Source organism: Mesitornis unicolor, unplaced genomic scaffold, assembly GCF_000695765.1.
Source record: "Mesitornis unicolor isolate BGI_N332 unplaced genomic scaffold, ASM69576v1 scaffold47437, whole genome shotgun sequence".
NCBI lineage: Eukaryota > Metazoa > Chordata > Aves > Mesitornithiformes > Mesitornithidae > Mesitornis > Mesitornis unicolor.
The window spans coordinates 1305-17466 of record NW_010196660.1 but is presented as its reverse complement, the minus strand read 5'-3'; the positions used below and the strand labels follow the sequence as shown (position 1 = coordinate 17466).

General features: G+C 42.6%; 1 protein-coding gene across 1 annotated transcript; it reads right to left on the bottom strand.

Annotated features, from left to right (window-relative positions):
• Positions 1-920: 920 nt before the first annotated feature.
• LOC104533203 (tetratricopeptide repeat protein 37-like) lies at positions 921-15828 on the bottom strand (the record flags this gene model as incomplete). Its single annotated transcript, XM_010188551.1, has 16 exons — positions 15739-15828; positions 15147-15290; positions 13991-14082; positions 13253-13328; positions 11735-11875; positions 9765-9863; positions 9561-9669; positions 7632-7772; positions 6446-6547; positions 5505-5638; positions 4760-4846; positions 4566-4669; positions 4326-4452; positions 2536-2715; positions 1593-1717; positions 921-1174 (listed from the first exon to the last, which is right to left on the bottom strand). Coding segments are annotated over exons 1-16 (2005 nt in total), but the record flags the coding sequence as incomplete, so codon positions are not given.
• Between the last annotated feature and the right edge of the window lie 334 nt (positions 15829-16162).

Here is a 16162-nt window from a genome sequence, read left to right as displayed (position 1 = left end):
TCCCTAACGGTCTGGGATTCTGTGATTGGTCAGTCTTTGGCAAATACACCAACTTGCAGTTCACACACGAGTCACTTCTGACTTAGTCTGACAAGAATCAGCTTGTGTCCACCCAAAATTAAAAGGCCTCACAGTCAAGGAAAGAAGACTAACTTACAAATTCATGCTGGTACCAAGCAGCACCTATCTCAGACAGATGTGTGGGGTGAGAATGACTGAATACTAATTGGCAGGGAGAATGTGACCTGAACAGTAATTAACTGGAGATCTAAAGTTTTATATGATTCCAGTATCATATATCTTGAGAATCACAGAATCACTCCTTGAGAAAGGAGTTCCAGTTCCCCCATTTCTCTCTGCTCTTCGCTATACACTGAAGACCTCTACCTATTGCCACCTCTAACACTTGTGAGACCTCTCAGGATACTTTACTGCTGTTTTTCATCAACTGAAACACCTCAGAGGGCTCTGAATCAGCAGAGCCAACAGAAAAAGCGAGGAACATGTGGTCAGGAGCAGCAGAAATGAGTTACAGCCCACCTCTGTGAAACGGCAGCCTGACCCCATCACCTGCTGAGCCAGTGTTTGACTGCTTAGCTGGAACTGCAGCATCATCAGCTGGCTTCCTCTGTCCTCAACTCCTCCACCCACCTGGCCTGGTTGCTGCACAGGAATAACTGCCTTTCATACCTACTTGAAAGAGAAGTCATCACTTCTGTGCATCATGATCTAAGAGCTCTGCAGGTATCTGCAGCTACTACACACTTGTTTTCATGCAGGGGATCACAGTACTCCACAGACCCAAAATCCAGCCCCATCCTTCCACACAGGCAAACCCCAGCACTTTTTCTATACATGACTGAGGCACTACGGTGTGCAGGGGATGAAGGGGTTAACTCTTTCAAATCCAGCCACGTTACCTTTCAGTGCAGGCACATAATCTTCTGCCTTCTCTAAGATTTGTTGATACGTAGCTATTGCATTTTCGTATTTGCCTAGAATCTGCTCAACTGCTGCAGCTTTGTAAATGCTATACACGAGCCCCGGGTTCAGCTCGCTCGCTTTCCTGAAGGATTTCAGAGCCGTTGAGTAGCTGCCTCTGCTCAAGTAAGCCTCTCCTAGAGACTCCCAGCAGTTGGAATCATTTGGATCAGCCCTGAGAGCTGCCTGCAAACTGAAGACACCAAGAGAGAAGTTTATTTAAATGACCAGTGACACAAGTTAACAGGACTTATTTCCTCACATCATACATTCTCAGGACACAGACAATTATACAGGACTTTTTAACACAGCACAGTACTGCTTTCATCTTCAGACCACATTACACAAGTTTAGACATTGCACCTAACCATGGCTCGTTATTCAGTGCTACACAGCACTTGTCTGTGACGAACCTGTCACCGGGCTCGTTAGCACAGAACACGGATGACATTGTGCTAATTTGGGACCTGAAGAGAGACACGGCCTGCTCAGACCCATTTCCCACTGGTTAGCACAAGTCATCCTACAGGCAGGTAACTTCTTTTAAAAGCTTGTTAAAGTCCAAGAGGGTTTTACAGAAAATGACCTAAACCAACCACCAGTTCTCTTACTCGGCCACTGCTTGTGACGGCTGACCACATCTCAGGTAGTAAAGCCCACGACGAAGCCAGGCCCATTTCGCTGAACCAATTCTCGATTTTCCGATTACCTCGTTCAGGATTGACAGAGCAGTGTCCTAACAAAGCCCCAAAAATGCCAGGTTAGTAAACACATCTATGCGTAAAGAACACAGCTCTTGTTCAAGAAGAATACTGTGAATCCAGCAAACCATTAAACTGTCTCATCTGTTAACTGCTGTAACGAAGAAAAGTTACAGGAGCTCTTGAAAGCTGGTAGGCTGAGTGGCAGATCAGAGGAGGAAATTACCGCATCCGAAGACACGATTATTTCCCTTGTACCTGTCTTTGCAAATAGACAGCAGCTTCCTGAGGTTTTGCCAAGGCTATTTTTTAATCTATTTTTTTTTAATTAGAGAAGGATACAAGTATTAGCAGCAAGGCAGATACCTAGACTGACTTTCCAGATGTTCAAACGGAGGCTGCCCAAGTATGGGTTGCCTTCTTGCTCTGCTGTATCACAGGCTAAGAACCTTTTATACAACACTACGTAAGAAGTATTTTATGACTTTGTATGCTTTTCCTGAAAGCAGCACGGTGGAGGGTGGAGAAAAGAAGTGGCACAAGTTAAATAGGAAAAGAAAATTAACTTTCTCTTCAAGTTCCCTATGGAAAAAGTCCTTCATCTAAATCATATATGTGATGAGTACAGTGTTATGCTCAGTTCCCCTACCCATCTCTCCAGAGAGATTTAATTTGGAATTGAAGCATAAAATTGAAGCAGGTCCAACTACAAAAGCTGCTAAGCAACGACAGAACATCTGGCTTCAGTTCTTGTTCTAAAATTGAGAGGAAACCTGAAGCAATTCCTCCAAGAGCAGGATTAGCAGAAGAACAAAGCAGCAGTAACCCAAAGCCCCAAAGGTACTAAAAATACCGTGTCCTCAAGCTCCACACTTAAGTCTACAGCTGCTGCTCCAGATTCTTCATCGGTTCTGTCCAGTTCAAAAGCCTTCCTATAGCAACCACGAGCTCTACTTTTGTCTCCAGCAACATCTCTGTAGTAGTTACCTAAACAACAAAATGCACTTCCCAAGTAGCTGTCCAATTTTGCAGCCTGTAAGGAAATATGAACAACACAATGTAAAGACAGGACTCTGAAGGATTACACTGATGGACAGGTCCAGTGATAACTGTTCAACCTCTGCTTATCAACTTATTTAAGCTCCTTCTATGATACATCTAAGGAGTCAAACTTTAAGATTTCAGAGATTTCCTAAGCTTTCAATATTTGCAGAATCTGCCTCAAACCCCATGACACAAAGCATTTTGTACATCAAGTCCTAGCAAGCTAGTTGTGCTAAGAGAAAACAACTCCTTCTTACAACCCATCATTTCTGGATTCTACTCCGTTTCAACCATTACGCTCATGCTCTTACCATATTACTTCACAATTAACTCCAGCCTTTCCTAAACTTCAAGCTCCTTTTAAGACACACTTGGCAGATTTGTTTATACTTCAGAAACACACAGCCCCCATGCAGCAGAAAACAGGTTTGACAATAATGAAAAGAAACCTCACATAAAAAGGTTTAGAACCAAAAGTACTGCCACTTTGACTACGTTCTCCAGCGTTCTCTGCTGTGATTGAAGTGCAAACAGTAGGCAATGAATTCAGCTGCTAACACTGATCGTGAAGTTACGTGGTGAGTTACATGGCAGTGCCACAGAGATGCTGGAGGGAGAGGAGCATCTCCTGCTGAGGAGCGGCTGAGGGAGCTGGGGCTCTTGAGCTTGGAGCAGAGGAGACTGAGGGGTGCCCTCATTCCTGGGGATCCATTGGGAAAGGGCAGTGCCAGGAGGAAGGAGCCAGGCTCTGCTCTGGGATGGCCAATGCAATGGTCCCAAGCTGGAGCACAGGAGGTTCAAGCTGAAGATGAGGCCAAAGTTTGTGAGTGTGAGGGTTCTGGAGCATGGCCCAGGCTGCCCAGAGAGGTTGTGGAGTCTCCTTGTGTGGAGACACCCAAAGCCCTGGCCGTGTTCCTGTGTGACTGCTCTGGTGATCCTGCTCTGGCAGGGGTTGCACTGGGGGAGCTTTCCAGGGCCCTTCCAGCTCCTCACATCCTGGGATTCTGTGATTCTGTTTACAACGTACAGAGTCCTATTCTGAACACTTCCACCTTCCCAATAAAGATGTCAGACTACAACTTTTGGATTCACTTTCCTACCCATGCTCAGAGAAATGGTCACAACCACCTGAAACCCAAAGATCAGGAAAAGTTCATCGACTGGGGGATTCTGCAGACCTTCCTCCTCAACTCTGACACCATTCTTATCTTTTTTCCTTCTTCACTTTTTTGCCAATTTGAATTTTGCCTTCCCCATTTCTAAACTTCTTCAAAAATCTACACTGGTCATCTACAGGCCTCGCCTCTGCAACCCTCAAGGAGAGAAGATTGACAGAATCACTGCTGAGTCTGGCCAAATCAAAGGACTCAAGAATTGGGTAAAAAAGCAGAAAACAAAAGCAGGGAGATTCCAGGTAACTGCACAGCTCCCTGCACTGCCTTCTTGCACCGCTGAACTCGGGTTACAGGCTCTGAGGGCTTGGACGTGGTAACAAGCAGAATATTCAAGTCTGTCATTCCACTTAGTGTATTTTCCACGTTTGGTTTCCGACATAGGACAACACTAATTCTACACAAACAGTTAAAAAGCAGGCTTTACCTTCAAGAACTGAGTGTGTGCTTTTCCTTTGTCTGTTTTTGTCTCATCACTCCTGAACCAGTATGTGAGCCCCAGGTAATGATGATACTCGGCACTGTTGGCCTTTCTTTCAATAGCATTTAGGAAACTAAATAAAAGGAACAGAGCTCAAATCAGACAAGTTCTCCAAAGCTGCAAAACACCATGTTCTATTCTTCCTCTACATTTCCCTGTTAGAGAAAAGAAAAAAATTTAACCTACCTTCTCTCTGCCTGTTCATAGTTCTTTTGGGAATAATGGATGAAACCCTCTAGAGCATGGGACTCAGCCAGGTCAGGGTGGGACAACAGAAGCTCTTGGGAAATCTGCAAAAGGATGCAATTTTTCCCCTAGTTATCGTCTCTAGGAAACCACAAACTCTGCTTAGCTTACAGGAACAGCAATGCAGCACTGACCTTGGAAGCTTGATCCACTGAAGCTTTGTTTAGATACGCCCGACCTCTGACAGCTAAAACCACTGGGTCACTGCTTCCATCTGCAAGCTAGAAAACCAAGGAATAGACATGACCAAGTTACCGTCTCCCCAGATGGAGAAATCAATGGTGTCAAAAGCAGGCAGACCGAATGAGGATAAAGATGAGAAAACATTTAGATTGAATGCCCTTGAGAAGCCTTAGACTGAACAATTTTGATGGAGAACAGGTAGGAGACTGTAGAGAGCAAGGACAAAGGCACAGGAGTCTAAATAGCAAAGAATGAAACCGAGACACAAAAAAACAGTGAAAGCAACTTCTGCTTAAAGCTTAATCATTTAATCTCAAAGTAAAATGCTCTGGTTCATGACTAACGACAAGTGAAAGAAGGACTTGGGGAGCAGGATTACAACAATAATTCAAATTAAGATGAAGAACAGCCATAAAACCAGCAAGAACCCAGCAGCACCAAGCAAGACCTGACAGGGTCAGAAGTGACAGCTCCTAAAATTGGAATTGTGAGTGAAAAGAAGCTGTAGCAAAGCCGAATGAAACAGAGAAGGAAGGAGCGTTTGGATTGCACCAGAGATGGCAGGAGTTGTCTAAACCACAGAGAACGTAGCATGGAGGCGAGGGGAGGAATACACAGCTCGAGTGTTTAGTACACAAAGGTGAGAGCACTTTTTAAAATTTAAAAAAATAAATTCATTTTAGTCAAGGAAAATACCTGCTCAAGTGCTTTGAGGGCTTCTTCCGCAGCACCAGCGTCACCTATTTTAACCAAAGCCTCTGCTTTCAACTGAAGGATAAAGTTCTTCCACTGGAGACCAGGACCCTCGGGAGGTCCAAGAGCCTCAAGAGCTGTTGATAAAAGTTCCAAGTAAAAACTGAAAAAGGAAGTACAAAGAGCACCACTGCTCCCAATGGCTTTAAAATCTTGTTCATTACAATCTTTGAGTTGAATAGAGCACCACTTCATAGAACGTTTTGACTGCTGTCCCCCAGGTTGAAGAAATTGTTCTATAAAATTTCTATCCATTCAAGTTTAAAAGTTAAATCCATTTTAGAGAGGTTCTCTAAGGCATGTGGAGAGACTGATTGCTTTCTAGCTGCTGACCCTAGAAACGGGAACGCTACATTTTTCCAATCTGGGCTCTGAAGAAACAATGACCTTACAATAAACAAGTCGCTTTACACTTGAGTGTTTAAAGGAAAAAAATAATACTGAAACCAGGGATTTAACTCGGTGCCTGTGCAAAGGTAACTTTGCACCTTTCTGTGCAGTACTGTTCACTTCTCCAATGCACAGTATAACCTTACCTCAGAGAATGAGGTCACCTCTGTTGAACTTCAGCATTCTCCAAAGGCAAGAACTTGCTAAATAACTGAGTTAATGATATTTATTTTCACACATTATGAACTTTTGTGGGACTTTCTGGTTCTGATGATTCACGTGTTTTCTCTTTTCCTGAGACTACACAGCACAAGGTGCTTTTCAGCTCTCATAAACCATGAGATGCAAGGGGACACCAGCACAAGCCATGAGACTACACAAAGCAAAGGACTATGCCTGCAGCGAACTCGGAGCTACCATGCAAAGGCCACGCGGGCTGGACCACACGAAGTGGGGTAACCCTGCAGGTGCTCTTGCAATCAGTGGGCACTTACCTCGATTGCAGGACAGGACAACGTCCCTGTGCTTGTGAATGTTCATCTGTGCCTCTGCCAAATAACGCCATGCTGCTGGGCAATGGCTAGCCTTCTGCAAACCTAATTAAAGAAGAGTTTAACAAATTTACAAACTGAATTTAAGTCTTCTGATATCTATACCTATACCTATCTATTACTACTAAATAAGACCTTGAAGCTTCAAGGCCTAAAATGCAAATGTTTGGCTTACTGGGAAAGACATTACTTCACACATTATACCAAGAGCCTTGCCCTTTGCATTCTCCCCTTCATAAGCAGAGTATCACATACAGAGGTCAAATTAAATAAAATTATTTGGGAGATGTAACTTTTGCCAAAAACAGGTTGTAGATTTTGTCAGAACATCCAGTAGCCATTCAAGCCAGAAGAATTTGCTTTCCACACAAGATTTTTTTTCCTCTTAAGTACTTGGAATTTTTATTTCAGATTTTAGGCGAGGCATTACAGAACATTCCGAAATCCAGTTTCAGAAACAATCTTATTCTAAACCTGGGTGAAAGAACGCAGTCTCAGCACACCCCAACTGACTTCTGATTGCTTTATAAACACTTCTTTACTCCGCTTTCTCAAGAAGCTGCTTTGAATTTGCCATGGCCAGCACAGTGGGAGTGGAGAGTCCTACATTCCCACTAGTATACCTAAGAATAACTTTCAAAGTGCTCTGCTGTTTCCATACAGGCAAGACAATGACAAATTAGGAAGCCAACTCTTCAGCACATACAGCTACTGTAAAAAACAATCCAAAATCCCTCCACTAGTTCTTTAGATACCAAATAAGAGTGTTTACCCAATATAAATGTTAAAGAGCTCTTAAAATGATGTAACTTCAAAGGGAAGCCATCCTTGTTCAGATATAGAAATGCAGAGACTAGATTAGAGGACCTGCATTATATTTTACTTAAATCCCACATTCCTTCATTAATTGCTATTCTTGTATTTATTGCTGAACATTTACAGAAATGTTGTAATTAAGGCTATCTTTAAAAAAATTCACTCCCCAGAGAAAGTGACAAGTAGTCCTTTTAAATTTGGCTGGTTCTAGAACCGGCAAAGCACTACACAAGCATAAAATTCCCAAAATATCCAGCATAAACTCGCTGCTGTTCAAGTTATGGGGTACTTAAACCTCCTATTACACATTTACCTTCAGTAAGACTCTTAACAGCCTCCTTGTACTTCTTCTCTTTGAGGTATTTCATACCAAAACCAATGATGCCTGGACCACTATTTGAATCCATCTCCAAAAGCATAGAAAAAGAGTTCAAGGCCATTTCCGACAAAGTACCTAGTTTCAGAAAAATACATATACTTAAGAGAGTTTTAGATTTTAAAAATAAAATGCAACAACATACCTTATCTGCGTAAATGTGACCCTTATCCTTTCCACTCAAAGGAATGAGTTTATTAACTTTTTTCCCAAGGGTGTAAACTAACCACCCTCCACCCCCAAAACCAACCCCAATAAACAAGCAGCACCACCAAGCAAAATCAACTGGCAATCTCAAACCTGAATTTTTAACCACTCATCTGAAGTTACTACAGGCATGCTTGCTTTATTAATACAAACTAACCCCTTCACATGGTTTTCGTGGAGCCCAGCTAAGTGCCCACATGTCAAAACCTGCCTCAAATAAATCAAAATAATTTCCTTCCAGAGGAGGCCTTGTGTACCCACAAATTTACTGAGAACAGCTTGCTGAAACAGTCTTGCTCTGAACTCACATAACTCAATGTCTTGGCTTAATTTTAACTGATGCCACTACGTACTTATGCTTGTGTTTAGCTGTGGTTGTAGACTTGGCAGCCCTTGCTTAAAGCAACTGTGGCGACTTTCAGCAACATTACCTGAACTCCTGTTTTCTTTAACAAGTTATGGACTCATCTGACATAAAAGTTGCCCTTTATTGGCATTTGGTAAAGGTGACCTAGGTGACGATGCCACAAGTTTGGGACGTGAAGAACCATGAGAGGGTTGTTATGACTCAGCCTTGAACAAACAGCCTTGGTGAACCCTCAGCATCGTCCTCCCCACCCCAAGAGGGCTGCGGGATGGTGAGATCTTCTCAGAGCACTGGTACAGAAGAACTGCGCCAACCAGATGCCCCTTTTCCTTTGGAAATGAGTTTCTGCGTGCTTCTCCAAACTGTAAAACATTCTCATGCAGAAATGAGACCCTGGGCCTTGTCTGCCTGCATCCTTTCAAACCAAAGTGAAAACTTCTCTCTTGGTTTATGTTGCTACGTTACTTCATGAAGCTTATCTCCAAAATTGGAAGTGGCATTCTTCTACCTAACCTGAAAGTTATTTCTCTTCATATAAACTAGAAAGGTTTTTTTTCCTCCTGATTACCTTCCCTTGCTTTAAAAAGAAATATAATCAACCCTTCATGCCTTACACAATAAAATGAAAGACCAAAATTTAGCAGTTGTCTTTAAAAATGGTGAGAAAAATCACCAACACTACTGCAATGTTGTTTAGTGAACTACTGAAAATAACAACCGTGTACTTTCAGAACACTGCACTACTGAACACAACACGGTTTTGGGTTTTTTTCTCTCAGAGATTCTCCTTTTCTACTTAGAACAAATACCTAAGCAGACCAGTTTATTCCCTATCTGCCAGGCATTCTTTTCTGTGTGTTTTATTTTTGCCAAGAGACATTTTCTGTGTCAAAAACAACCTAAGTGTAGCCCATGCTCAGCCTCAGAGCACTGGTTATCATTCTCAGTTCCCTCTCCTAAGCTTAAGGAGCCACCTTCACGTACCAAGAGAAGCTCCTTTTGAGTTTGGTAAGGCATTCTTTCTCTGTGACTTTGTACATTGCCAGAGCTGGACTTAACTCACAGCATTTTCCTGCCAACTTACAGTCACCGCTCCCTTAAAGAGCTGGGAAATAGCAAATCATAGGATCAAGGGCTTCTCATTTCCAAACAGGCAGGAATACAACATCAAATAGTAAATAGTGCACTTGTATTGGGGCATGAAGGGTAAAAACTTGTAAAAAGGTTGCCACAAACCTAGCAATAAAAGAAATAATTTAAGCCCCAAAACTGTCTAAATCCATCCTACTCACCTGACTCAATGAAGTGCAAGCAAAGTACTTCCACAGGATAAATCACAGTAGGATACAAAACCATCATATCACTACAGGCCTTTTCCAACCTAGAGGTTTCATGAGGAAGCTTGAAAGAGGAAAAAAATAAAGTTATTTGTGTGAATTATCAGATGTGCAATATTACATCTGTTCGCTGATGAAGACAGATTAACATAACCTTACTTTTGACAAGCACTGAATAAAGTCCTTGTAAAGGTTTTGGTGGTCCTCACCAGGAACAGCGTCAGCCGTGTTCAACGCATGTTCAAATGCTGTCAAAAGCTGAAATGAGAAATAACGAGGAGTGCAACAATGACTCTAAGAAAACGTTATCTTCACCAAGCAGACTACTGCAACTGGAAGGGACTCAAAATGGCCACCCAGTCCACCGGCCTGACCACTTCAGGGCTGCCCAGAGAGAAGTTAGAACGTGTTATTAAGGGCATGGGCCAGAAGCCTCTTAAACACTGACAGGCTTGGGGCACTCAGCACCTCTCTACTTCGAGCGTTTCACTACCTTCTTGGTAAAGAAATGCTTCCCAATGGCCAGTCTAAACTTCCCTTGGTGCAGCTTTGAACCACTCCCACTGGATACCAGGGAGAGGAGACCAGCACCTCTCTCTCCACAGTCCCTCCCTATAGCACAGAGCTATGACCTTGCCCTGCAGCCTCCTTTTCCCCAGACCATACAGTTCTGAGTTGCTACTCCTAGGATATGGCTTCCAGCCCCTCCAGAGCTAAGTGTACAGTTACATGTCATGATCTGGATCCTACTCATTACGTTTGCAGTCGCACTGTGAACAGGGGGTCACACAGCAAGCTCCTTATCTTGAAGTAGCACTCAAGTAGGATCCAAAGCACAGAAATTGTCTCATGCAAGACTAAGCAGTCATATACTGTCTCATAAGACAGGCACAAAGAAGGCAAAATTTGTCAGAGCAGAGATTCTTCTTCATCTCTAACCCCAATTCAAGGAAGGACTCGGTACCACAAAACCTAGGTTACTGTGCTCTACGGTCAGCTGTCAGCCCTCCCCTCTGTTCAGGCAGAGGTCTCGTCTTTTAGTTCTTGACTCCTGACACAGGGCAGAGCACAGGCACTGCAGAGCGAAGGCTACCAAACAAGCATGCTGAACAAGAAGTTCTGTAACCGCTTGTCGCAGATAAAATGCTGAACAGGAGGTTGCCTTCAACCCCATCCCCTTCCAGGTTAAGATGCTTTGCTCAGAAATGCAGTAGATTCACATGTGAAACTCATCTCTAACATTTATGCAACTTTTTTTTCTTTTTTTCTTTCTTTAACTCCTTTTCCCCATAAAAGAAAGCAGTGCTGCCTGCAGCACCTCTTTTCTGTCATAGCTTGTAAGTTAGAGCATTTGCCTTCTCAAGAAGCAGCGATCCAGATTCCATGTTCCTCTGTCTCAAATTATTGCAATCTCTACTCTCCACCTTTCGGGAGCACTGCTATCAGATTGGCGATGAGGAACCTCCACTCTTCCTGATGAATGAGGCTCATCTTGCAAGAACACATGAACCAGATAAAACAAAGTTAACGTTGGCCGCAGAGGACACAGGATCAGTATAATTCATTATCACTGTTTGCTCCAATTAGTTTTTACATTCTCCTAAGAAGCAAGAGCTTAAAATCTACAGGAGAAAAGAAAACGTGAAGCAAAGCACTGCGATCTAAGATAAGCCCTAGGTAGAAAGAAATGGCAAAGAGCACAGAGCTATCTCTCCCACCACAGAGGAAAGCAGGGGAAGGGTCTTGTTTTGAAGAACGACTGCATTGTAGGTTCTGTCAAAGCTTATGAGCGATGCTTCTCACAACACGCAGAGGTAGAACGATGGATCACTATGCTACAGTGCAACCCTGGGCTCCTGCAGATCTTAGGAGGCAGCTAATGAAGGAGTTTCAGGACGACCGCTTGGATTTAGGCGCCTTATTACACCTAAGGGCAACCTCAGGCTGCTGCATCCTCGCTGCTTTTGTCAGAAGGTAAAATCACCCACCTTTGCTGGAGAAGCTGAGTACCACTGAACGTTAGCAAGGCAAATAGTCACAAGATTTGCACGGCTTCCAAGGCTTCATTTGAAGTCTGGCTGCATGGTGCATACGTACATATCTAGGTGAGTGAAAGTGAGAAACGTTACCAATTGCTCAGTCTTATTATCCTGGATCGGTGTACTGTCGTGCAGTAACTGGATCATCTTCTTCCAAAGCTGATGAAGCTCTGCCTTTTCTGCACCTCCCTCCTCTTTCACTTGTATTAGTTTCCACCATGTCACAGCCACCTGCCAAGAGGAAACAAACGAATTGTCCTGCCACTCTTCAAAGAGCTGGAGGTCCGATACAAGCTTTCCAGTTACTGACAACTCTACCACACAAGCAGAGCAACGTTTCAAGTTACGACACAGACTTACCTGCTTTCTGGTTAAAGCAGTAACAAGTCCCACAGCACTGTGCAGGACCTGGCCACATCCTGAGGTACAGTAAATAAGAGAGGCAACACCAAGACTATGAATTCTTACTCTGGTTCCTGGAGGAAACCAGCAGTAAAAAAAACACACCTAAGCAGTGCGCTGATAAACCCTGAAGAAAACAAAGGAAGCCTCCTTGGATCTACAGCATTACAAACAGAAAGAGAGGAAAAGCAGAGTCCATGGCAAAGCTCCAGTGTGGAAAAATCAACAGAGCTGAGAAAGGGAAAACAGGACCCTAAAGCCTAACTCAGTTTCCTCCTGCACACAGAGCAACTCAGCCTTCATATGCTAAATATTAGCATTGCATTTAATTTCAGAAACTGCTATACAAAGAAGCTTTGGAGATTAATAATAGCCTTGATTATTAAATGCTGAGGGATATGTAACATTTTTCATTTTCCACTGTTAGATGAAAAAGGAGATGATGACATGGAGTAAGACCATGCACCACCTTGTAAGAACGCAATGTTTCTGAAGAGTCAAGAAAGAATGAGTAGCACAACTGCAAAAATACGCATCCCATAACACTACTACAGAGACTATAGGCAATTGTTGAACCATTCCAGCATTTAGCAGCTCCACCTTGTGGTAAGCTGTCAAGAGCCACGACTACTGATCACGCTGAGACAGACTTTGGGAGCACAAGATGGGACAAAGCTTGGGTTGCCCTGGAGCAGCTTTGCAGGTCCTTATTGTTGTGCATAAAACACAGCACATTAGCCACAGGCAACTGAGTTCAGGTTGTGTTCAAATCCCACCTCACCCTCTGGCATCAAGTATCGGTGACAGCCGCAGAAGGGATCACCACACCAGTGCAGGGCTCAGACGACACCTACAAGTGGCCAAGGAAGGCAAAGGACACCTGGCCCACACACACCGCACGTAAATGTGCATTTGGGATCAGGCTTGACTACTAGAAATAACATGGGAGAATGATGTTCCACCCTCTCAGCCTGTCCACGAACATCCTCTGCCAAGTTTTGTCTGTTTAATGGATTGCATCCAAATCTGTTATGCAGTGGAGAAGAAAGGAACATCACTAAAATCAGTTCCTCCTGGCAGTGGTCCATAAGGAGGCCCGAAGTGCTCTGTGGCGCAGAAAATTGGGGATTCTGTGGCGAAAAGCAGTTAGTTCTGATCAAACAGAAATTTCTTGTCAGAAGACAGAAAGTAGACTTCTCAACCTACCTCTAAATATTTCTTTTCTTCATGATACAGTTCCACAAGCTTCTTGCACACATCACACCATTTCTCCTTGTCACTACTAGAAAGGAAGGAAATGCCAAACAAGCAAGCTAAGTTTTCCATTAAATAGTACAACGTTTTTGAAACCCCAACAAATTCTTTTTTAGAAGGTTCAGTTGCCAAACAAACATTTAGAATAAATACTACAGGTCACCCTAAAAGTTTTACTCATTGCTGCTGCAACCGAGTGAAAAAGTAATTACTTCGAAGGATTGTACTTTTCTTCTTGAACTGTTTTCAAATTAAGGAAATAACCCTAACACTCCAGTCAGCTACAGTGACAGCTGAGGCCTAGTTTTGTTCAGAACTGTACCTATATGAATCAGATGATGTATATTCTGTGATCTTAAAGCAGACAAAAATAAGCCTATTTATTAATGCAGGTAACAAACTATCAGAGGCAAATGCTTTGAGGCAGTGAGTTTAGGCAGAGGACATAGGATAACACCAGAATTATATAAACTTCTGACCCTTAGGATTATTACTCCAAAAGTTTTTGCCCTATAAAAAGGGACAGGATCAAGAAACATTATACAGGTATGGAAAACCTTAGTAACAAGAGCTTACCAACTGATGTGACAAGGCTTCAAAAACCACACTTGCAGACTACCCCGAGTATCAACAATGGCATTCACTGAACTAGAAATCTTAGACACAATTCTGGTATTCAATACTCTTTACCTTTCATAGAGGTCCAAGAGCTTCTGGTAAACATCCGCTAAGTCTCCTTTGACATCTGTCTGGTTGGGTTTCTCATAAAAATTTGCTAATCCCTTAAAAAAAAAAACAACAAACAAAAGACAAAGTAAGATTTTATGTGAACAGTTACGTGCAATGAGAACACTGCAAGTTCTGCCTACAAAAGTTACTCCACTGCCTCATGTAGTAATCTCTGAGCAGAGTCAACGCCAACACTCCCATACAGCCTGACTCTACTCACTTTAAATGAAAAGCTTTACTCAGTTTCTTAAATAATACCAACAACTACTCGAAAACTGTATCTAGTACCTAATCGTGTCTCCATGGACATGATAAAAAGCACACAGTATACAAAGCACACTAAGTGATATAATAGAAGATTTACATCCAAGTATCATACCATCCCAATCAGTAACAGAAAGCCAGAATCTGATTGCAAAACAACGGAGGAAATTTCAATATAACTTGAAAATCAGGCACCAACAGTTATATTTTCCAAAGCTATTTATACTAGGAACACTAAGTATTTAAACCAAATACTAAGAACCTTCCCACCTCTGGGAAACATCGATTGCTGGTATCTGAGAGGCAGACCTAGTATGTACCTTCAGCTTCACAAGTCTCCAGCTAACACAACCATATGTTGTAACTATATGCTGTTACAGGTTGACACGCACACAGCTATTTTAAATACATGCTATTGTTTTTAAGTAACAACAGCAAAATTGAGTAAAAATCCACTTGATGCCGGGAAAAATAACTTATTCGATGAAACACTTTCTCTCCTGTAAGGGAAGCACTGTCTAATGTTTCTGGAGCATGGAAATTCTTAAGCACAGACGGATTTACCGCATCTGTTTCAATTCATGTTCTCCCCCTGCACGTTTCGCTGCTATCCAGTCCACACAAGAAATACAAACTGAAGTACACTGAAAGTTCCCCCGGCTATACACACGCAGCCACCCATGGCTTTACTTGGGACACACAAATAATACGAACTTCAGCTACGCCAACGCTTCAGTAGAACTATGAGACTTAAGAAAATACGATGCAAGCCTCAGCTCGGCTTTGTGCCCACGTTTAACTCCATAGTGACGCTTCTTAAGGAAAGAAAAAGTGAATCTGGACAGTCACGTACCTGCCACGCCAGTAACTGGTTGGGTTCAAGTTCAATGGCCTTCTTATACGCTCCTTTGGCCTGATCAGGCTGCTCCAACTCAGCAGCTGCCAGGCCAATAAATACCCAAGCATTGTAGTTGTTTTTGTCCTGCTTCAAAACCGCCTGGAAGTACACAATTTGAAGTGAAGCTGATGAATGAAATGCACCTTACACATTTATCATTATAGTTTCATCATTACAGTTTGGTGAATTATTCTTTGTGGTAATATTAGCCTTTTTCAGTTAACTTCCCAGATCAATAACGTCAGCTTTTTATGCCAGAGAATGCTTCATATCCGAACTGTTCTGCCAGTAACCATACCTGCAGCTCAGGAATTAAAGCACTCCTGCTGAGATTGGGATTAGAAATGGGTTTTATCATGCTCACTGCAGACTTCATATTCTTATCGCCACACACAAGCAAACACAAATGGGAAGGGGAATGAAGGTTTACTAACAGGAATGAAGTTAAATCTGAAAATCGATCTCCTGTATTACATCAATAAGGTATGCCACACTCCACAGTACTACACAGCTAAAAAGTTCTACTTCCCAAATAAAAACCACTTACCTTGCAGTGTTTTAAGGCTTCCTTATATTCTTTATTTCGTATGGCTTCTCTAGCAGTCTTTAACGCTGCCTTCACTTCCTTATTTGACATTGTGGATGCTAAGTAAAAAGGACAAATGATCAGTTCTCACAAAAAGACAGCCTGAACTCCAAACATTGTCTGTATCCTGCTGTAACTGCATAGAGCGTGCTTTAAACATTGCAATACTGTGGAACGTGTCAAAATGCATACGGCACTAAAAAACTGCTGAAGCAAGTTATAGGGTTAAAATTAGTTACATACACTTGGCTTAAGTCAATATGTCAAACAGTTAAATGATACAAAGTAGTGATGCCAGAATGAAAGTTTAGTTATGGTTTAAGATAAGTTTACACGGGAGGAGAGGCGTTGTATGACAGCCACGATAGTATCCTAGAAAGGCACT